Below are 23,327 nucleotides of genomic sequence, written 5' to 3' on the forward strand. Positions count from 1 at the left end.
AAGAAGCAGTTCAGGCAGAATGTAAAAAGCTAAAGCACTGACAGGGAACAGATGCAGTCAGGATTCGTATAAAATAAAGGTTCGCACAATGCCATTGAAGAACCATTTATGGCTAAATGGTTCCATAAAGAACCTTTAACTTTTTTGTTCAATAAAATGTTGTTTTTTATAAAAAGGTAAGAAAGAAATGGTTCTATAAAAACCCTGTGACTGAAAGGTTCTTTGAGGAACCAAAAATGGTTCTTTGATGACATCACAGTGAAGAACCTTTTAAGTGCCCTTTTACTTTTAAGAGTGTACAGATAAATGTATCACACTGAATCACATAAATAATCTCTATTAATAGTAAATAGTAAAATGCATTTTTTAACCAAACCAAAAGAAATCAATCGTATGACAATAGCTTCAAAAGTATTTCTGAATGTATTTTATTTTAATATCCATAACATGAAATTGTATTTTTCTGAAGGGACGTATTGCAAACACCCAAAGGCATATACAAATTCTAAAAAAACAAAAACCTAAGATATAAATTCATTTTCACCTCTTTTGATGTTTCAGATACATAACCACTTTAGAATATTTTTTCATTCACACTACAGGTACAACATGATTACTTTCATTAGCATAAAATTAATAATGACCTGCGTTGAATAAATCAAATAGACTATATGTGATACTATTCTGCCACCTGCTGTCCAAAAGAGAAAGTTCTACGTCATAGATAAAAATCAAACCCAGAACGAATTAATGTTAGTTGATCAAATAAAGGAGGAACTTCATTTAGATTTTACACAGAGCACAACATAGGTGACATAAGTAAGTAAATAAGGACAGAAAAATATACAAAGGCAAGCTTAAAACCCTTAACCCCCCTTAAGGGGCAAAACCTCTATGTAGGTGTAAATATTTTTGTCATTTTGGAAAAGCATTAAGGACATTTGATCCTGTTTATGTAGAATGGATGTGATAAGGTATCACGGTCCTTCTTCTGTTACAATGATTCACACATTACCAGATTGTCATAAGTCCAGTCTCCATGGCAATACATCACACAGATGCATTTGTGAAAAGCTGACGTGTGATGAGTCTGCCATTTCCTAGAATGAGACATATGTTGGTGTCATTGTGCATGTGTTTGTGTCTGGGTCAGAGTCTGAGTCATCATGTCACTAATTGAATAGCTGACCATATGTAAGGTAATAAACAAGCAATATCTGAGTGATGTTGTGTGGAGAGAAGTAATAAAGCACGTTTAAAAACTGAAATGTTCTTGCTTTTGTTAACTTGTTCTAATATGTCACATTGAAAATGAATTTTTATTGATTTACTGTTTTCTACATAAAATCAAAATAAAGAAAATTCTGCAAAACCTTGATATCTTTAATATTTACTGAGTAAGATCATGTCAAAGATTTAAATCAATGTAAAATCTGTGATTTAAAAAAAATAATCCTGGATTTCACAGAAAGGGTCAGACATTAGAGACATTAATGTTTATGTTTATTTACTCTAGTGTATTGTTTTAAGTTAAATAATTATGGGGCGGTTTCCCGGACAGTCTAAAGTCTAGTCCAAGACTAAAATCTTTGTTTGAGCTGTCCTAGCTGAAAACGGCTTGCACTGACATATCTTAAAATGTAACCATTGTCTCATTTTTGTCTCAAGGGCACACCAGTAATGTTTTTTATAAGGTTTGTTTGTAAAAACTACTTATATGTTAAAATAAAACTAATGCCTAATCCTAATTTATTCTAAAACCGGTCCAAGAAATGCCCATATGTGCAAGAAATTAGACTATGCTGCATAGATTGTGTACCTTCACTGTAAAATTTGGTTGTTTCAATTTAAAAAAGTAAATGTTGGTACTGCGTTATGTTACGGACACACCAAACGCGGGGCATCGCGTCATGTTGCGTTCACACCCGCCGTGGTAGAGGGGTCAAGCGCGAGTGATTCCAATGTTAAGTCAATGTGAAGACGCGTTGATACGCGTCTGGAGGTCTCGCCATGCGAATAGTGCACGTAAGACGCAATTCCGGCTCATTCGCACGTCTAGTTTGCGCGAATTGAGTGTTAAGCCGCGGGAAATGCGGGAGTTAAAAATTTTGAACTTTAGTGACATGATTACAGGAAGTGTACACGTAGTGACATGATTACAGGAAGTGAGTGGAGTGGCAGAAGCCCCTCCCATGATGCAAATTTCCGTGTGAATGTCTCGATGACTAGAATTCCTACTTATTGTCCCTTTAAATATTGCGTCTACTCTACCTACGCCTGTAGGTGTCAGTGTATGTCCAATACAACGCTCCTATTGGATAACATAACGTAAAACATTACTAACTGAACCATATAGGGCGGTTTCCCGGACAGGGCTTATCCTATTCCAGACTAAAATGCATGTTTAAACTGCCTTCATTTAAAAACATCTTGCCCTGACATATATTAACATATATCAGCGACATTGTTTTGTCTCAAGATGAACACCAGTATTGTTTTTTGTAAGCTAGTTCTGGATTAATCAAAAACCTGTCTGGGAAATTGCCCTACATTACCTTGTCAGTTTGAAAGAAAAAGACACACATTGTCAGGCTTCATGCAGTTATTATTGTTATCACCACAAATATTAGAAGCATATAGCACAACACGGTTAAACTAGCTAACATTTTTTGTACAAAGAGTATAAATTGAATTATGCTTTTAAAAACAAAAGAAAACAATAAGCTGCACAATCAGAATTTAGTATTTCTTTGAAGAATATTTGTCTAAGCTTCATTTATTATAAAAGTTCACTAAACTATCATTCTTTAAATAAAAAAAAGGTTTTCCTGTACCCACAATTGGCTACAGACGGCTACCTAAATTGTAATCTTAAAGCAATTGTATCTGAAAAAGAAATTGTTAAAAATAAAATAAAGAAATAACACAATCACTTTAATTATCAACGTGTTTTTAAGATGGGTGATCAGATTATCGATCACACCCCATTAAAATTCAATAAAGCAAATTATTCGAATATCTTATCAGAACCACAGAAACCTTTGAATACTTTAATAATTTCACAACACATCCTGGCTGATCTGCTACAATGACAGTCACTTCTTTGCTGCTCTCCCTCCTCAATTTCAACAGATTCTTGTGACCATGTTGAACTTTGAAACTCAATGCCACACGGTGGAGCCAGTGGCACAATCAGGGCTCATAGAGAACCGGGAGAATTTAAAGGTTCTCCTCTGCACTTCTTCAGCCCTTGTAAAAGATCAACATGTTTTTTGTCCACGAGTTTATCCCAGAGGGAGCAGGTGAGTCCATGGCTGGGCAGCACCGGTTACAGGATGGCACAGAAGAACTTTTTCTCCCTGAATGGATTCTCAGATGCAGGCACAGGAGACAGCAGTGGATCTTCTTTAGCGTGGGCTTCACAATATGATGTCAGATCTGCTGCTGCTTTTGAGACCTGATGTGGAAGCGTACAAACACATATAGTCACATACATAGTCATAAAACAACAACATACAAAAAAAATATGCATTTTATGTTACCTTAACTTAAAAAATTAGGTTAAACAATTATAAAACTTGATTTTATAAGTTATGTCAACTTCACAAGCCAAAACCTAAAGTAGTAGGTTGAATTAAAGGCGGGGTGCACGAGTCGGGCCGAGCACCAAAACACACCTGTAGCCAATCAGCATTAAAGGGCGTGTCTACATCGTTGCCTGAGTTGCGTATGTGTGGGGCGGGTCAATCAAAAGAAGGTCCAGATTCTATTGGGGTAGGGGCGTGTTTGTTTAAGTGATTTTAAATGTCAAAATTGGCTTTCAGAGATCATGCACCCCGCTTTTAACTTAAATGAACAGTGTCATGTATTTGCAATGGAGTATTTAGTTATTAGTTATGTTTATTCCTCTCACCTTTATTCTGTCTATATTGGCCTCCATCTTGAGCTGCTCCACCAGTTTGCGAGCCTGGGCAATGCTAGCGGTGTTGTTGGTGGCCATGAGGCTGTAGATTTAGACTTTATTTGCTCTGAAACACAAAGGTAAATAGCAATTCCAGCGTTATGGATGTGATATTTGCAGGCAAAACTTGAAATATACATTTACAGAGCATTTATTACCAACCATCTGTGTATATTTTTCTAAATTATATATTTCCCAGACATCAGAAAAAAATCTGGATATTTATGAGTTTTCTCATTTATATGAGGAATAATAGATGTGACAAAAAAGGACCCATTTTTTTGGGAGACATTTGTTGGAATTCTGTGAATTACACTGCAAAATATTTTTGTCCAGTTTTCAGTAAAAATATCTAAAAATGTTTTTTCTTTACTGAAAAAAAAAGGATTTTTTCATTCAATTTAATTTTAAGGTAAGTGGTTGCAATCAATATATTTAAGCTACATTTAAAAAAACCTTTTGTTTAAATGTAGCTTAATTAAATTGATTGCAACCACTTACCTTAAAAAATTGAGTAAATTGAATGAATATTTTTTTTCAGTGTTGATGAGCAAAATAAAAATAAGTCTAGTTTTTAGACCAAAAATTAAACTTTAAGGGGTGGTTTCCTGGACAGGGATTATCTTAAGCCAGTGGTAGGATATAAAATATAACTAGTTTTAACAAACATGCCTTACTAAAAACATCACTTTGACTTGTGTGCATTTTGAGGCAAAACAAAGGGCAATGATGTATTTAAAGATATGTCAGTGCAAGTTGTTTTCAGTTTGGACAGCTCTTATTTAGTCTAGGACTAGTTTAATCCCTGTCCAGGAAAACGCCCCTAAGTAAATTAGTGCCCAAAACAAGTGCTTGTTTTAAGCACAAATTCACTTAAATGTTATATTTTTTGTCTGAAAACTAGACTTATTTTTTTGCTCATCAAGAAAGTACATCTTAATTAAAGAATTTTTAGATATTTTTACTGAAAACAAGACAAAAAAAGTCATTTTTTTGCAGTATAAAATGCACAAACCAGATTTTAGAAGACCCCAAACTGGTAAAGGGGCAGCTCTTTAAACATTTTATTTTTATTAAAATTTTTGTATGCGCATTTATGAGGAAGAAACAACATTATGGATGTGACTTGTTCCATTATGGACATGAAAATTCTGAATTTTACATTTACAAAAAAAATGTTTTAAAAACTTGACAAAGAGTTTGGATGGTTATTTAAACCATGACATCTGAAATTACAGTATTGTTAAAAACGTTGGATAAAAACTTTACTTTTCATAATAAGGTTGACATTTGCATGGAATGGCCCATATGACTCTCGATAAATTCAGCAAAAAGCGTAAATGTCTTACAATGCTGAAGAAATATTTAAGATTCAATCTTAATATTAAATTTAAGTTAGATGTCGTTTGTAATTTAGTGTAACTGTTTCTTTCATTATGTGTCTCTGCCATATGGGTATTGATAACACACTGTGACACACCTGTCCTGACTGTGAGCTCAAAGGTCTTTGGTGTATCTGAGTTTTTAATCTCAGTCGGCCCTCCTGCAGTGGGGTTAAACATTAAAGCATGCTGCTGAGAATAAACAGCAGGGGATGCTAGACTATCAGCTGTCACAGTGACCTCATTCTATAATCACTGTAAAAAATGATGCATTTAATGTGTTGTCCCTAAAGTAACACACCTTCTGTGTTATTATTCATTGTGCCACCATGGTCCTGCGACATTAGATCAGAAATGTCTTGTCTGCAAGTGTTCATTTTTCACAAAATAGAGTAACACGAGTAACAAACTTATTTAAATTTCAGTAATTGTAACTGCGTTACTTGATTTAAAAAAAATACTTTGTTACATGCTCGTTACCGCTAAAAGTAGTGGAATTACTGTGAAATAATAAAATTACATTTTAAATAAAAATGAAATAATGTCATTAATGACTCACCCTTATGTCGTTCCAAACTCGTCAGACCTCCGTTCATCTTCAGACCACAGTTGAAGATGATTTAGTCAGAGCGTTTGTTGACCCTTCATTGAAAATATGGCAGGGGCGGAGCCAGACCTTGTAGACATTGGGTGCTTAGCCCAAATCTAGGGGTTTCAAAGAATGGTTCCCTGCTAATATTTTTTCTCCATTTACGGCAGCTTTGTAAAGTTATTTTTTTATCCTATTACTATTTTTTAATCCTTTCTCATCCTATTTCTGGACAAGAAAAGTTCAAGTGTCATTGTCAAAACCTGTTATGTCACAGTTTCAAAATGACAATACAGAGAACACAGCAAGGTTCTCTGTATTGTCATTTCGAAACCAACAAACTTTGACAATGACACTCCAACTTCTCCCATCCAAAAAATAGGCAAATATGTTTGCTGAAGGCTAATCCAGTAACTATAAAGCTACATAAGAAAGAATAAAATTTTGACTTCACTAGCAGAACAATTTCTCACCTGCTTATGGAAGATCTCCCTATTTGCAATGACAATGATCACACATAAGGATATTTTAATGTAAGAGATTAAGGATTCACCTTTATAACTGTCTATCAATGTATTTCTGAGGGGAATCAATGGGAATTTCAGAGAAATGCATACAGACAAAACATAAGCTGCCTAAGTAGCTATTAGCACCTTCTTACTTCCGACGTCTTAAAAAAATTAATCGTATATCCATCTATGCAGAAAATATATCAGTTGACGCTATTTAACAGTATTTACATCGCATGTATAAATATACACTTACAGTAATAACGAAGGAAATGTAATAATGAATACATTTTGAAAATGCGTTTACTGTGGGGAGATTCAGCATATTAATTTGCCTAAACATGCTCTCATTCGTTTTCCCTGGAGTGGGGGACTGGAGAGTTTAAAGCTGAATGCCACCACCTAGTGTACTGGATGGATTCATTTAACAGATCTGAAAAGATTTGGGGCTTTTGACAAAACATTTGGGACTTGTGCCCCAGAAGCCACCCCCTCGCTCCGCCCATGACGTACGGTATACTGTCCATGTCCAGAAAGATAATAAAAACATCATCATCAAGCAGTCCATGTGACATCAGTGGGTCAGTTAGAATGTGTTGAAGCATCGAAAATACATTTTGGTCCAAAAATAACAAAAATTCTGACTTTATTCAGCATTGTGAAGCGCTAAAGTCACGTGACTGCAGTGACGCGGATGACGTGTCCTCAGACATGTTTGCAAAGTTTTTTTTCAAACTTACAGCGTGCATCAGACTGTAAATGAAGCCTGGGTGCACAAAAAAAACCAGCTGGGGTGCACCAGATAACACGTCAGCCGTGTCGTACGTCATCCGCGTCACTGCAGTCACGTGACTTTAGTTTCGCGCATGCGCTTCACAACAGAACTAGAAGAGAAGACAATGCTAAATATAGTTGTTGTTCTTGTTATTTTTAGACCAAAATGTATCTTCAATGCCTCAACACATTCCAACTGACCCACCGATGTCACGTGGACCACCTTGATGATGTTTTTATTACCCTTCCGGACATTGGCAGTATACCGCACGTAGATTTTCAATGAAGGGTCAACAAGCTCTCGGACCAAATATAAAACACCCCGAACTGTGCTTCTGAAGATGAACAGAGGTCCCACAAGCTTGAAACGACATGAGGGTGAGTCATTAATGACATTAGTTTCATTTTTGGGTGAACTATCCCTCTAAAGTTCATCACGGCCTTTTATAAACCAATAATGATTACAAATGTAGTCAGTATCTTGATTAAACATTTATGGATTATGTCCGAAGCCTTATTATATTATCTCCAATTATATTTCCTGACATTATTACATTAAGATTTTACAATGTGACATGGTATAAACAAGTGAATAGAAATAGCTCTTGTTAAGGACAAAAAAAGTCTACACCAGAATGTCTGTATGACACATTTATCTATAAAAATATTCATGTAATCCAGACTCCATTTAACCAGTAAAGTACAATTTTCTTCTTAGAATGGCAACATCCTTAGGCCCTATTAATCTGACTGTTTTATTAAACCCAGTGACGATCCCGGGCATCTTTTCAATGGACCACAGTTGCTAGGCAACTGAGATACAGAGTGGTATGACAGCAATGAAATGTTCCACTCTTAAAATCAAGGATGGGGTTCACCAAAGGCAGCTTTAAACTACTGTAGGGACCCCATTCGTATGAAAGTTCAGAGAGTGGCTGCTTTAGTAAATAAGGCCTAAAGAGACTTAACAAGAGACATGACAGTCTATAATGTATGAGTCATTATTGCATCACTATATTTCTTATGGAGCTCAAAACGTGAGGGGTTCAGAGAGCTAGATGAGGAGGACATTTTTTGTATGGGACAAAAGAAAAGTGTCAGTAAGTTTAAGGGTGTGTAACAACTGACATACAAAATCTGTGAGGAACGTGATGTGCTAGAGGCTCAGAGATATGCCAGAGACATCTCCAGTTAACCCTTTACCTTCAGCCGTCCCATTTGCTATATATGCACTGTGCAGTGGTCTCAACCCAGCCAAATATTGCTAAATATTTGTGACTTCTCAAACATTTACTTGAGCTTGAACAAAATGTGCTTCAATATCATTATCGATTTAGCCATTGTGAAGAAAAAAATAAAAATAAGAGTCTACTGAAAGGTATAACATCACATTAGTATTCAGGAACTAGGATGATTATAATTGTGCTTCCTCCTCTTTTTAAGTTAGATTAGTTTCTATGCCACTGAAGGCTTGTGTATATGATTGAGGAGAAACAGGGGTGCTCTCGTTTTATCTGTAGCCCCAGAGAGAGGCCCATATGTGTGCCATTTACCCAACTCTGCCACAGTCCTACTTTGGCAGAAAGGGCGGCAGGGAAGCGGCAGTGCAATGGCAGGGGGCGTTTGAACAGTCTGTTTCCATGTAACACAACAAGAATAATCAAGATGTATAATTTCCCCTGGGGGTAGAGCTTACCTCCAGAGAAAAAGTGTGTAATGGTCTTGGCTTTACTATACACTATAAAGAATGAAAGTTATAAGATGGTGTGAAAATTTTATATTGACATTGATCAACCCATTAATCAAACACGCACATTATAAGTGCAGGTTTCTGATAGCCTAAAAGCTGTGAGCATGTCTGATTTGTGCTTACTAGTACTGTATTACATTTTGGCCTTAGTGATGAGTCAAGGGGAAAAGTGCAGCATACAGCCGGATCTGTATATGTGTGTGTTTGTTTCTGTCTATTAGTGCGGCCATGATTTGCGTCATTTGCATGCATTTTCATTTTGGAGCATTTGATTGGACAAAAATCTGTACAGTGCAAGATGAGTCATCAAAATGTTTTGGTCTGTTCATTTCCGTTTTTACATGGGTATATCTGCCAAAAGTGACACTTAGTACACTAGCAAACAAAAGAAGCCATGCAACTTGATTGCAAGGATACTTTAAAGGCACAATATGTAATTTTCCCTGCTCAAGGCAAAACAACAACACTGTCTTTTAGATTGATGATCCTGTGGAATGGTGGGAATTCACCTCTGCTGCAGATCACAAATCATTGGACAGAACTCACATTTTTGTAAAGGACTTTGGTTAAGAGATCACATTCAGAATGATGATCAAAACATTAAAGCCTGCCTAACCTAGGGCTGCACGATTAATCGTTTTTAAACCGAAATCGCGATGTGAATGGACGCGATTTTTGAATCGCAAGAGCTGCGATTATTTCGATTCAAAACTATCAAATGTAACAATCATCTAGTACGCAGTTTTTGACAGTTCGCTTCATGCGCATTTTACGTTTGATGCAGTTTAAACCAATAGAGTGCATTAACACTGAGGTGCTGACTACACGTCAGATAACACCATTTGGAAAACATCAGCGAGCGAGCAGCAGTTCAACTCCTCAACAAAGTGTACGGCCATATGATTTCCGCGATGCGGAAAACACGGACAGAATCGTGAAATGCATACAAATGGAATTAACTGCACAACGCGGAATGTCATGAAGTTGGCAGATTTTGGATTCAGTCATTTTAAAAACCCATTATAACTCATTAACCGGCAAATGAGAGGACAAAAATGTGCGAAAACATTTCCCTTTTGTGTAATGTTGGACTTAAAGAAAGGTGTATATACGTCCGTTTCTCGTCATGCATCGCAAACAATGACAAGCGCCTCATCAGACTATAAGCAGCTTTCATTAAAGCCCGGAACACAGCAGACGAAAGAGGTACATTATACTTTCTTGCACGCGCACATCTGCACCGCTTTGAATATTTACAGGCATGAGGGTTCATGAAGCGCGCACACAGAGAGCAGTCAGCACACGCGTGATCACTAAACTTAAGTTTTCTTTCTTGTCTAAGTGAACATAAACAGCTGGATGTTTATCAGTATACTGAAGCAGAGCAGTTTTAAAGCTGTCTTGTGTCTTAAAGTTACAGTAACCTGGTACTTTCTGTGTCAGAAATGTTTATTACACACCAAAAATAAAAATCAGTCCTTACTCTTAACTGAACAAGCTTCTGCAGCTCCACATTTAAAATCCTACAGTGAGGACTGTGCAGTCTTTTATTTGTATTTTTTGCTTATGTTAAATCATAGATTCTAATAACTAATATATTTACATTTATTACAGATGCCTGAAAAGTAAAACAAGATGAGTATAGTCTAGAAAAAACTAAACATTTGCTTGTCAGAAGCATTGTTGTAGTGACAGCCAAAATACATTGGCCTATATGTTATTTTAAATAAAACTTTCAATAAATTTTTGTTAAATTGTATTTTAATGTTCTTAGATTAAAAAAAAAGTGTGTCTGCAGAAGAGCAAAGTCCTGCAGAGAACTTGGCACAATGTTTAATAGGTTTTAAATAAACAGTAGCACAGCATCTTTCTTGGGTGCTATTAAAACCACCACAACAAACCTGGATGTAGCTCTTTTATTATATACTAATGAATCGCACGTTAAATCGCGAATCGCAATTTTGATCAGAAAAATCGTAATTAGATTTTCTCTCCAAATCGTGCAGCCCTAGCCTAACCTAAAAAATGCACTTTTATACCTGTTTCTAGCAGAAAATGAGTCGCCAGTGTGTGTGCAGAAACATTCTGTTATTATACAAATCCATCTTTTCTTCTTTGTTTAATCTCCTTTGAACCACAACATTCACACAAAACACGCTGTTTAGTAATCCCCTATCAATGTGATGTCACATTGATTACGGCCCAACCACAGACTCCGCCTTATGAGCGCATAGTTCAACCTTCTGCCAGAGATGCATGTTTTGATGTAGTCCAAAGCACATGTGTAAGCGCTCTACCACCTACTTTGCATACGGGGAGGGGAACCGCAGCTTTCTTTGATTTTAAAGAAACACACACAAAAATAGCACGTTTTTCATTGCAGCCACAAATGGCCATGTTCAACATCGTACAATGAAAGATCTGTGGAGTATTTTGAGCAGAAACTTTACAGACACATTCTGGGGATACCAGATACTGAATTATTGCTGAAAACACCTAGGTTTAACAGAGTTTTTACGGTTTTTGAATTAGTTGTTGCTTCAGTGTTTTATAAATTAAGAGCACCACCTAGTGAATAATAGCAGAATTATAGAATTCCATAAAAATTCGTCAGAGAAACGTCATTGTCAGGGAAGCATTTTCTCTTAATTGACGGGATAACTCGTCAATGGCGGGGAAAGAGTTAAATATGAAAACATAGGCTACACTCTAAAAACAAACGGTGCTATATAGCACCAAAAGTGGTTCTTTGCTCGTAATCATAGAAGAACCGTTTTTAGTGCCATATAGCACCGGTGAAGCACCAGTGAAGCACCTGTGTAGAACCAAATAGGGGCCATATAGCACCACATATGGTTCTTCATAACACTATTTGGTTCTACACAGGTGCTTCACTGGTTCTTCACCGGTGCTATATGGCACTAAAAACGGTTCTTCTATGATTACGAGCAAAGAACCACTTTTGGTGCTATATAGCACCGTTTGTTTTTAGAGTGTATACAGGCTGTAAGTCAGAAGTGGGCGGGATTATGATAATGACCGTCAAGTCTACGTCAACAGACCAAGTAAACTGTTGACTACAATCCGTGTGTTTGCTGTGGTCTAAGAAAAAAAAATTATTTGGAGACGATAACTCGCGTCATCGTTTAATTTGGGATTCGTACCTTTGCATAAAGTTAACATGTACTAACACACACACTAAAGGATGTGTAAAATCTTTAATCGGATCATACGTGCTCTTCAAGACATTGAGTTAATACAACTTAAAAATGTTAGTAAACTTTTTTTTTAGTTAAGTAGAATTAACTCAAAAATTTAGGCAACTAAGTAAACTTGAACCAGTTGAACCAGCAAATCTTTTTTATGGTGTGGTTGTAGGGTCTGGCATGTTACTCTGCTGTTGTTTTATCAAGCCAGTCTGTTGGCTTACAATATAACGTGACGTTTATAAAACTTTATTTCATTACGTCTTCAATAAACACGATTTGTGAGTCCTGATAAATTTTCTGGATTAAACACATTTGGGATAATAAGTATGTACACAAGTAGGTCTGTCACAATGATTAAAAAATCGTCTAATCGCGATTGTTTGACCTTATCGCAATGATTTCAGATCACCTCAATGATTGCACATCTCTCTAAAAAAACACTAGGGGGAGCTGCAGGAATTCACTACAGACATGTGATCCAGTACGTATATGACCTTAGTAGGATTGGCTACCATTTAAGGCCTGTTCTGGTATAGTTAGTTTATCGCATTTTTATTTTTAATTATTTTTCAGACACTTTATTATGTTTATTTCTTATCAAGAATTTTCAGTTTTTGAAAGATATATTCATTAAATAATTACTTTCAAATATGTGTTATGTGTATTAATATTTACTGCCAGCCAGCTAAACCTTGCAAAAAATTTCATTTAAATAATCACAACAATATGTGAAAAAATTTTCATGAACCAAAAAAATTAATTAATTGTCATAACCGTCACAATTTATTAGACAATTAACCGCCAGCCAAATGTCATAATCGTGACAGCCCTATACACAAGTGAACAAAATATTACATAATGTTTCTTTAATCTTTTTTACATAATTCTTACCTTATTTTTGACTCTTTATGTCTTCTGTCTGTTTTGTTGGTCTGTTCAAAAACAAGTTTACCTCCTGAGTCTTCAGCCTGTGTTTAGAAAAGAAGTCATCCAGTTAAAGTCCATATGTTCTATATCACAGTTGCAGCACTAGGCCTTTTGAAATTTATATGTGTGTGTGTATTTGTGTGTGTGTGTGTATTTGTGCGTGTGCATGTGTGTGGTGGCAGGGGTTTAGAATGTCACACCTTTCCCACACTGTTTGCAGTTAGACAAATTCCAGACCTGGCTAAGGTTTATCTTATGTCCCTATACAAAAGTCCAGCCTGCGTTATCGAAACAAAAGCAACAAAAGTTCTGGCATAGACGTGATGTTAACACATTCTTCTGATTAATATCAAATCAAACCTTTTATTTGTAGCTACACCCTATACAGTCCTATACAGTAAGTGAGTGCAACGCTTGAGTGTCCACCAACATTGTAATCATATTTCGACAGACAATACAGAGAATGCGAAGATATACAGTGTATTTCCTATGCAGTATGCCCAAAGTACAACATCTGCACGATACTTTATGTTCACAAGAGTGGCAGTTTCAGACTTTCTCCAGTATTTCTGTGCAATACCTTGGAATATAAATGATGGAATATAGAGAACCTACATTTTCTCTGTCTTCGTATAATTGCGGCCTACCTTCGTTCCCTATCTTCTGTCTATCTCTGTCAATGTGATAAATGGGCCAATTACGCTGCTAGAACTGCTCTGCAGAAGCAGGGAATTCCACTGCCGTGAATCACTTCCACACACAATGTTCCAGCAACATTTAATCTCGCCATATCTCAGTGCAGACCAGAACATATAAACAACATTAGGGTACACCACATGAAACTGAACCATCCTGCTTCTGTAAAACTCTATGAAAAAAAGCTCTCTGGTTAGTCACCATAACATCGGTTCCCTAAGAGAAAGAAGTAGTACATTGTGTCGGTAGCTGATGATAGGGAAATTCATTTTACATTTAAATAATACTTAAGCTTTATTAAATAACGATGTTCAACTGCACTACAATGGCTGTATTGTTGTATGCTACATGGACGGGCTTGACTTGTCACAAAAAAGTGCGCTTGAACGCTGTTGGCCAGTGCATCTACTGCTGTTGTCATTAAGCATTCAGTATTCAGTATGAAGGAGTTTCCAGTTAGTGATGCTAGAAGTGTACACTTTGTTTCGGTGGTTCAAGAAGTGATTTTTTTGAAGGTAAAACAAACTTGCTTCCTGTATCCTGTTGATAACATAGACAAAACAACATAGATGTCCACCACAGGACAAAGCCACAAACTTACTGAAAGCTGGTGTAAACACATGAGAATGCATACTTTTTTCCTAATTCATTCCTTTTGTGTTACCCAATACAGTCAAGCGAATAGTATGAAAAAACTGTGATATTGGATTCTTTCTGCTGCATATGGGGAAGTGTGTAATTATTGTGCCACAAGCAACACCAGAAATGTTATATTAAAACAGACGTCGATTTGGAGTCATTTATTTTTGGTAGTTCTGTTTGAAGCCACACTTCGCCTTTAATGGCGGTGCATTGCCGAGCTCATTTTAACTCTCTGTGTAGCATTGCTGAGCTCATTTTTACTCTCTGTGAAAACCATAAATGCATTTATGCAAAAAAATTACCATCTTATAGAATGTACATATAACAGTGTTATATGCTATCTATAAAAAAAGAAACAGCACCAATTTTAACTTATGATGTAATAATTCTAAAGCTTTCACTTTGTATTTTTGTGTATGTCACCAGGCCTCAACAAACACGAGCAGGTTTAATAATTTATCCAGATGCCCCAGATCGTACAAAGAGAGAATGTAGAGAGAAAGATTTATAATGCTTTTCTGGTTACAATACAGGGATACCCTATTTATATAGTAGGCCCTCCCCTTCACACCAAATCTGTACACTCAAACAATTTTTACTGTCCCACACATAGAAGGTACAGTCAACATATCCAGCACCTAACTTAAAATATATATATATATATATATATATATATATATATATATATATATATATATATATATATATATATATATATATATATATATATATATATATATATATATATATATATCAACCCAGTATCACGAAATTGCGTGACTATTTCACGCATGGACCAGCGTGACAATGTCACGCTTTGCCGCGTTTGAGCGTGTGCATGTCACGCTTTCTGTTTGTGTCGCTGTCACGTATTGGTTACTCAACTTTTTTGTCCTAATTTCTTACCATTGTCGCTTCGGTTTAGGGTTAGATTTACATAAAATGACACCCTTACCTAAACAAACTCTAACCCCAACGTCAGGTGACAATTGGTTAAAGTTTAGAAAATATAAAAGAATAAGTATTGTATCTTTTTATTTTATAAACCAATACTTAAAGTGACAAATACTTAAAGTGACATATAACACAAGCACCAAATCTAACCCTAAACCGAAGCGACAATGGTTTGAAAACAGGACAAAAAAGTTGAGCAACCAATACGTGACAGCGACACAAACAGAAAGCGTGACATGCACACGCTCAAACGCGGCAAAGCGTGACATTGTCACGCTGGTCCATGCGTGAAATAGTCACGCAATGTCGTGATATAGGGTTGCAACATATATATATATATAATTCAAAGGAGCAATATTGCTCCATGTTTTATTTTCTCTGTGGGGATGAAACAACTTACCAGGGAGTCAATGCTCTTTATCTGCCTGTAAAAGGACAGACCTCAGTTCTCATATACATCACAAACATACGGCAATCCTCCCCTCACATGTTGTATGTTAAGAAAAGCCTCAAGTGAATTTTGCAATAGGCTTTATTTCCCCGCTAATTATATTAGCGTAAAACATGTATCTAAATAGTATAGGATAGAAAAAAGGGATGCAAATATGCGGTCTGAGCATGAAGATGTGTGGTTTTTAATGAAACAGGAGCATGTTTGCATATACTGCATGGTGGGTTAAAATGACTTCCTGCATATTCTGCCACATATTTAGCCAAGAGCAACACCCAAGGTTGCAGAGAGTTAACAATATTCCAAACATCCGGGCCTGTATTCTCTACTTCCTCCAGAGTCATACACCGAAATCTATCACGCACACACGGGTTTGTTTCACTGTACTAGTATGAACATCTCATAGACTTCCATTTTTTTTTTTTTTTAATGAGCCTACTGATATTTTCAGTTCCCTAAATCTAACCCTCACAAAACATGTTGACAATGTATTCAGCTTTTATTAGCAAACACCACCTAGAATAACCTCACAAGCCATTTAAGACATATTCACTATATTTGTGAGGACTTCTTTTTAAAAGTTTTCCCTCAAATAGCCAAACAAGCACACATACACAAACTTCTTACTTAGTATGTCTTTATCGAATGCAAGCCTTTCTGTGCTGTGTCATTTTAATAAATAATAACTTTGTGTTTTAGAATTAATTGAAGATATTAAACTGAACTTTTTTTATTTTGAGAATAGAAAAAATATTTCTTTTATACAAGAATCATTAGGATATCCCTTGAGGTGTCCCAAAAGTTTTGTATGGGGAGAAATTTGTTACCAAAACCCAGGGCTGGGTAACTATAGGACAGAACACATTTCTGGGTTAAAAATGACCCAAAAAATTGGTTGTTTTAACCCAACTGCTGGGTTATTGTTAATCAACCATGTTGAAACAACCCAGCAGTTGGGTTAAAACAACCCATTATTTGCATAATTTTAACCCAGAAATGTGTTCTGTCCTATTGGTACCTGGGTTAAAAACAACCCAATATTTTTTTGTGTGTGTATATACGTGTATATGTGTGTGTGTGTATGTGTGCGTATGTATATATGTGTGCGTATGTATTTGCCCGTGTCCCCATGCCACGCACACTGGCACACGTTTATAAAAAACATGACATGGTAATAATGTTTAAGAACAGCTGTAGAGTAAAATAAGGAGGAGAAAAGATGCATGGTGTAAGTATTGGTCCGAGTGCCTGAGTCAAAATCTACAAACAGAGCATGAAGTAATTTTCTCCTTCATGGGAAGAAGCTCTCTTTCTCTCCTTCTCTCACTCTTTGTCTTGTTGTAATAGAGGGTAAAAGGATTCAAGAATCTGTGTTTTTTCGGAAAGAGTGAAAACATAAATGGAAGAAATTTAGTTTTGCCCCTAACAAAGATCTTTGTCTTTCACAGCTGTTTTTACTTATACACACACCGCACACACACACACACATACACACACACAACCAGACTCCAGACCACCAGATCCACCTACTCTGAACAGTGTGTGCTGGGGCTGCTTTTATATTGTTCAATGTTCACATATATTCAAGAGCTTCACTACCACCCACCCCCTTTATTCTTTCTCTTACAAAAAACTGTAGACAAAAATAGTAATTCTTATTCCTCTAGAAATTGCACATTAACACACAGATAATATCATAAACACCCTCGTATATTTGGGCATGTCTCTATGATATACTTGCAATGGGCTTTTTGCAAAAAAAAGTGAATATTTGCTTGTTACATTGAATTATAAAGTTATGTACTCATTAATGCTTTCTAAAATGTACACTGTCAGAACAAATGTTCAAAAATGGTCCCAAGTCGTCACTGGGACAGTACCCTTTCAAAAGGCACTTTTGCACCTTAAGAGTTTAGGGGTACCTTAGATATACATATGGGTACAAAAGAGTGCATCAAGGTACCTCAAAGGTATACTGGTACAAAATTTTGACATATGTGTACCTAAATAGTACATATTAGGACATGGGTGTCGGAAGCAAAATAAAATGTGGTTGGGTCCCCCCCAAAAACTTACTGACATAGATAAAGTGCACCTATTTCATTGCTAAAAAATATGTTTTTTGTGTTTTTGGTTTAATACAATGTGTTTGCGTGGTTTATGGTTAAAAAACTTTCAACATAATTTTCAACATCCCATACATTTTTGTTCCTCCAGATTTCACTCTTTTTCTGAAACACACAGATTTGAAAGCTCTGTGTTCCTGATTGGCCAGCTTATCTGTACGTTGTGATTGGCCTGAACACCTCTGACATCAGCCGGAAATGTGACGCTCCTTACCATGTTTAAAAAGATTCGCTCACAATGCAATGCTAACGGGAGTTAATTTACAGGCTGTAAGTCCGAACCGCAAGGAATTATGATAATGTCGGTCTTGTCTGCATCACCAATCCCAGGAAGTAAACTGTTCCATGTGTTTGTTGTAGTCCAAGAAAAGAGATTTACGTTGGAGATGATAACTCACGTCATCGCTTACTTTGGGGTATGTACCTTTTGCATATCGTTAACATACTAATACACACTTAGACACCAAAAGAAACGTGTAAAAAAGTCAAACGGACAATAGGTGCTCTTTAAACAACTGCTTTTAAAACAGGTGCAGGCAACGTCGGTCCAGGAGTGCCAATGTCCTGCAGATATTAGCTCCAACCCTGATAAACCTCGCCTTAAACCCTGATAAAAGTGACTCTTTAGACCAGGGTTCCCCATATCCCACCCCGGAGAGCCAGAGCACTACAGAGTTTAGGTCCAGCCCTAACCAAACTTACCCACCTGTGATTTTCTAGTGATCATGAAGACCTTGATTAGCTTGCTCAGGTGTGTTTGATCAGTGTTGGAGCCAAACTCTGCAGTGCTCCGGCCCTCCAGGGTAAGATTTGGGGAACCCTGCTTTAGACCTTTCATTAGCTTGTTCAGGTGGGCTTGATTAGACCTGAAGCTAAACTCTGCAGGACATCGGCCAACGTTGGCTGTCTACCCCTGGCCTAAAAGCTTTGTTTACATTGCTGTGTCGCGAGAATAGAGGATGCGAAAGTATTGAAAACACTCATGGACTTTACATGAGCTAAGTGGATTGGATTTGACACGGCAGCAGTGTGAATCAAGGCTGTAGCTAAAACAGAGTTTAATGTATTAGGCCAGACAGGGCATTCCTCAAGTGGAATGGATATCACTGACTACGCAAGTCAACAGGCATATGTGCGGATTTAAAGACGATAAAAGTGAGTGGCTCCAATGGTCTTAAAAAAATGGGTGGGTCTTGGGCCTTTTTAAGGTTATCGCCCGACAGCTTGGGACCATTTTTTGATTATTTTTACCGACAGTGTTACAAAACAGCAAATTACATTTCAAGAAACAGATCGTCCATACGAAAAGTGCTGTAACCATGTTTTTTGGCGTATTGCTTACACAAAATATTGAGTTGTTTTTAACCCAAGGCTGGGTAACTATTGGACAAAACACATTTCTGGGTTAAAATGACCCAAATAATATAAAGGGTTGTTTTAACCCAACTGCTGGGTTGTTTCAATATGGTTGATTAACAATAACCCAGCAGTTAGGTAAAAACAACCCATTATTTGGGTCATTTTAACCCAGAAATGTGTTTTGTCCAATAGTTACCCAGCCTTGGGTTAAAAACAACCCAACATTTTTAAGAGTGTACCATTACCATTACTATGAAACTAATGAGTAAATTATGGTTACTGAGGTAAAACCATGGTTAATATTTTGTAACCATGGTTCAAACTATAGTATATTTAGCAGTTTCACTTAACCTAGCACAGCTTGGCATGCCATACTTTTTAAATGGTAGCTTCTCCAAAAATGAACACTGGTCTACAGTCATCAAAATACTCTGGGGACTCCTGGGGGATTCCTCTTAAATATTCAACCCCCTCTCGGCCGTCTCTCCATCACTTCTCTCCTTCTTTTTCTTCAGCATCTTCTCTGCCCCCTCCCCCATGCTCTCCTCCACTTTCATCCCCCATCTCCATCAGCATTACCCTCAACACATCCTCTCTACTTCTTAGGCACATATATACATACACCTGAACACAAAATCCATTTCTGCACTATTCTAACCATTATATTGCATAAACAATTATACCTCATTTTCCCCAGTAAGATAAAGACATTCTGTAAAAATTCATAAGCAAATATTTTCCACCCTATAGCAAAATAACCTTTATTTAGACCGACACAAATGCAACGGTGCTGAACAAGTCATGCGTCCATGCAAGACTGGTCAGATAGAACAAACACACCCATCTACATATTGTGAAAACACCACACGCATATTACAATAATCTAAAGCAGGTGTACTCTAGGAAAACACAACACACACACACACACACACAACAAAGTCCTTTTGGTTTTATTTTATAAACAGATTTTTTTTATGGACACCTATAACAGTTTTCATGCCCTACTGAAAAATCTTTACATCTCCCTGTAACACAAACCTCAGTCTGGTGATTTTGACTAATGGAAAGATTTCCTACTTACCTCGTCTGTGTATGTATCTTCAATGGCCAAGAGCAGTAAGTAATAGTAGCACACATACACTCCCTGTGCTGACACTCTGGCACCCAAACACACACGCATACACACACTCGCTGCCTGCTACACTACCCCAGCTGACAGCTTCCCTTTGGCTCCGCCCATCCACTAGTAGATTCGCTCAGGAAGCCAGCTGAAACCCACTTCCCCTCTTTCCCAGACACTCACAAACGCATTGTTTAGTTGAAGAATGCGTGCTTATTTACCTGCTGCTACTCCATTCAGACCATAGCAATCCCAGCAGGCACTGTTAGTCTTTGGATGTGAATCTATTGGACGTCCTGTGCCGTCGATGTGCGTGCAGTGGGTAATTTCTGCTTTCCAGTCTGTTTACTTTGGTGCGTGCGTGTGCCGTTTGTGCAGCTCTGCACAGAGGTTCTTGCACAGAGTCGACAAGGAACACAGATAAATATTCACATCGGCCCCTCCCCCAAAGCATGTGTGCGTGCGCGCGTGTGTGTGTGTGCATGTGTGTATAAAAGAAAGAGAGACCATCCCTTTCAGACACACACACACACACACACACACACACACACACACACACACACACACACACATACACAGCTTGATAATCAAAAGATTAAGCCTCACAGTATTAGAAACAGAAGATTAAAAGAGGAATTCTAACAAACACAAAGTTACGATGAATAGGGCGCTGTAAAGCTAAAAATAATGATGTTCACTAAACAAGCATCTATTACAAGACACAGCTGGTAAAAAGTCCATCATCCATCCGTTCTGTTGGTTGGTGAACAGCATGTGGTGGTCCACTAGCTGCAGTAATACAAACCAGCCCTTGGATAGACAGATGGATGTATGTACAGTAGCACTGTTTTTGTTCAGTCAAAGTGATTTAGAGTATATAATGGAATTAATTTATCAGTGATCTGATTAGAGAGATTAATTATGTGTACAAATGAAATCATCTCACACGGCTAACCCTCGTGATCGCTCACTAAAACATAATTACATTAATGCGCACATCCGTTAACATCACCACAAAGGCTGTGATCACTGTGATAACAAATTATTATTTAGAGTTTGTGATGGGTGGCAGAAAGAGAATATGTGTATGGGTGCATGTGCACATTTTCAATACTAATTTGAGGCCATCTGCTGTCTTCAATAGTTGCTGGCCTGTACCACTGCCCTGTGGGATTACCACGAGGTTGTCAGTGCTGGCACTATCACGCTGATTTCTACATAAGTTATTTAATCATTTACACTATAAAATACTATAATGTCTTATTTGTCTTTTAATCTATTGGTCAAATAGAGCCAAAAATCGGTTAAACAAATAGCATGCTTCACTTGGTTTAGAATCCAGATTTTATCTAAGATACAATCTTCGGGGTGCGTGATTTTTGAAAAACACTTTGGAAAAGAGAGTCTGTCTGACTAACAAAACACACTTGTAGCCAATCAGCAGTAAAGGGCGTGTCTACTAACCAACATCACTGCTTGGGTTGCATATGTGTGGGGTGGGTCTATCAAAAGAAGGTCCAGATTCTATTGGGGTAGGGGCGTGTTTGTTTAGGTGATTAAAAATGTCAACATTGGCTTTCAGAGATCATTCACCCTGCCTTTAAAGGGATAGTTCACTAAAAAAAATGTAAACTCTATTAATACCCTCTTGTCAAATGTGTATTACCTTAAAGGGGTGGTTCAATGGTATTTCATGCATTATTAACACAGTTATAGAGTTCTTTTCTCATGCTAAACGTAGGCAAAGTGTCAAAAAAGCAGTTGGGCGTGTTACAGAGTATTTCTGTGCCGAATGCACTTCGCCAGGGTTCGTACTAGTTTCAGAATTGTTTTTTTTCGATTATGGGTCCAGCTGACGTTTCAGGGGTTTCTATACATATCACTTCTTTTTATGGTCACTTTCCCCGGAAAACCCCGCCCACCCATCAATCAGCGGGAGATAACTTACAAACATCACATCACCCGACAGCTTTGTTTAATTTCAAAACTCAACAATGGCACGAAAGAAGAAGTGTGTTTTTGGATGTGAGGAGAAGAAAGCCAGCCTTATGGAAACAATGGATATAGTTTATTTATCCGGGGTAGCACCGGAGTTTTGCGTGTGTGTTTGATGCGCTAGATTTTATTGAAAAGTCCCAACCGGGTCATGAGTTGCATGCGGTAAGTAAGACTTCTGTCTTATGTTGGAAATAGGCGCGTGCATATTATATAAATGACACAAACATGTAGTTTACTACCTCCCGCGGTAGTAAATCCTCCTTCATTTTGCGTACGTTATCGGAAAGGATCGGTAAAGCTAATCTTTCTTTTATAAATCTAATTAAACTAAAGACCTTGGAGATATAAAGGATGTAATACTACTCCATAGATACAGATTAACATCAGAAATGCAGAAACAGTATGTGTTATGTGAGCTTTAAAGGTGCCAAAGAATGCATTGAAATGTTATGTTAAATTGTTCTCTGATATCTACATAGAAACTATGTGGCTTTATTAAGTGCAAAAATATCCAGAGACAGTTTAACATGTTCATTTACAACCCTATGATTTGCCCTCAAAATGAAATGCTCTATTAATACCTTATTTGAAAGGGTCATGACTCATGAATAATAATGTTGAGCTCTGCTCTGATTGGCCGTTTGTCAGAGCAGGTCTTTTTAGTAGCTGTGTGTGTGTAACAGACCTTATGTTTGAGCCTGTATCAGACAAAGATACAGATCTTGAGGAATAATCGATTGTTTGGAGATTGTTAAAGGACGTTTTTGAGTGGTAAGTTTGTGTTTTATTCAGTTTTGACCTGCAAAATGTAACTGTAACGTCAATAGTAGAACTTCAGACTAAACGCTAGCATATAGCATTAATTAGCATAAAGCGCTAA

The 23,327-nt window shown here is 37.1% G+C and overlaps 1 protein-coding gene across 3 annotated transcripts; it reads right to left on the reverse strand.

Moving 5' to 3' along the window:
- Positions 1-2,584: 2,584 nt before the first annotated feature.
- On the reverse strand, positions 2,585-20,848 carry gng2 (guanine nucleotide binding protein (G protein), gamma 2). 3 transcript variants are annotated; one of them, XM_055169410.2, is made up of 4 exons: positions 20,671-20,848; positions 13,066-13,142; positions 3,914-4,028; positions 2,585-3,457 (listed from the first exon to the last, which is right to left on the reverse strand). In XM_055169410.2, the coding sequence occupies exons 3-4, from the start codon at positions 3,998-4,000 to the stop codon at positions 3,329-3,331; spliced, it is 216 nt and encodes a 71-aa protein (XP_055025385.1). In that variant the 5' UTR covers positions 4,001-4,028; positions 13,066-13,142; positions 20,671-20,848; the 3' UTR covers positions 2,585-3,328. The 3 variants fall into 3 exon arrangements, with proteins under 3 accessions (XP_055025385.1, XP_055025384.1, XP_055025386.1); XM_055169409.2 differs by lacking the exon at positions 20,671-20,848 and adding an exon at positions 20,411-20,566; XM_055169411.2 differs by lacking the exons at positions 13,066-13,142; positions 20,671-20,848 and adding an exon at positions 20,411-20,548.
- Positions 20,849-23,327: the final 2,479 nt, after the last annotated feature.

Source organism: Misgurnus anguillicaudatus, chromosome 11 (genome assembly GCF_027580225.2).
Source record: "Misgurnus anguillicaudatus chromosome 11, ASM2758022v2, whole genome shotgun sequence".
Lineage (NCBI taxonomy): Eukaryota > Metazoa > Chordata > Actinopteri > Cypriniformes > Cobitidae > Misgurnus > Misgurnus anguillicaudatus.

Excerpts from the sequence above, each read along its gene's own strand:
- gng2 (XM_055169410.2), bottom strand. The coding sequence starts at position 4,000 with ATGGCCACCAACAACACCGCTAGCATTGCCCAGGCTCGCAAACTGGTG. Across the intron at positions 3,458-3,913 it reads CCAATATAGACAGAATAAAG|GTCTCAAAAGCAGCAGCAGA; the intron begins GTGAGAGGAATA and ends CTTCCACATCAG.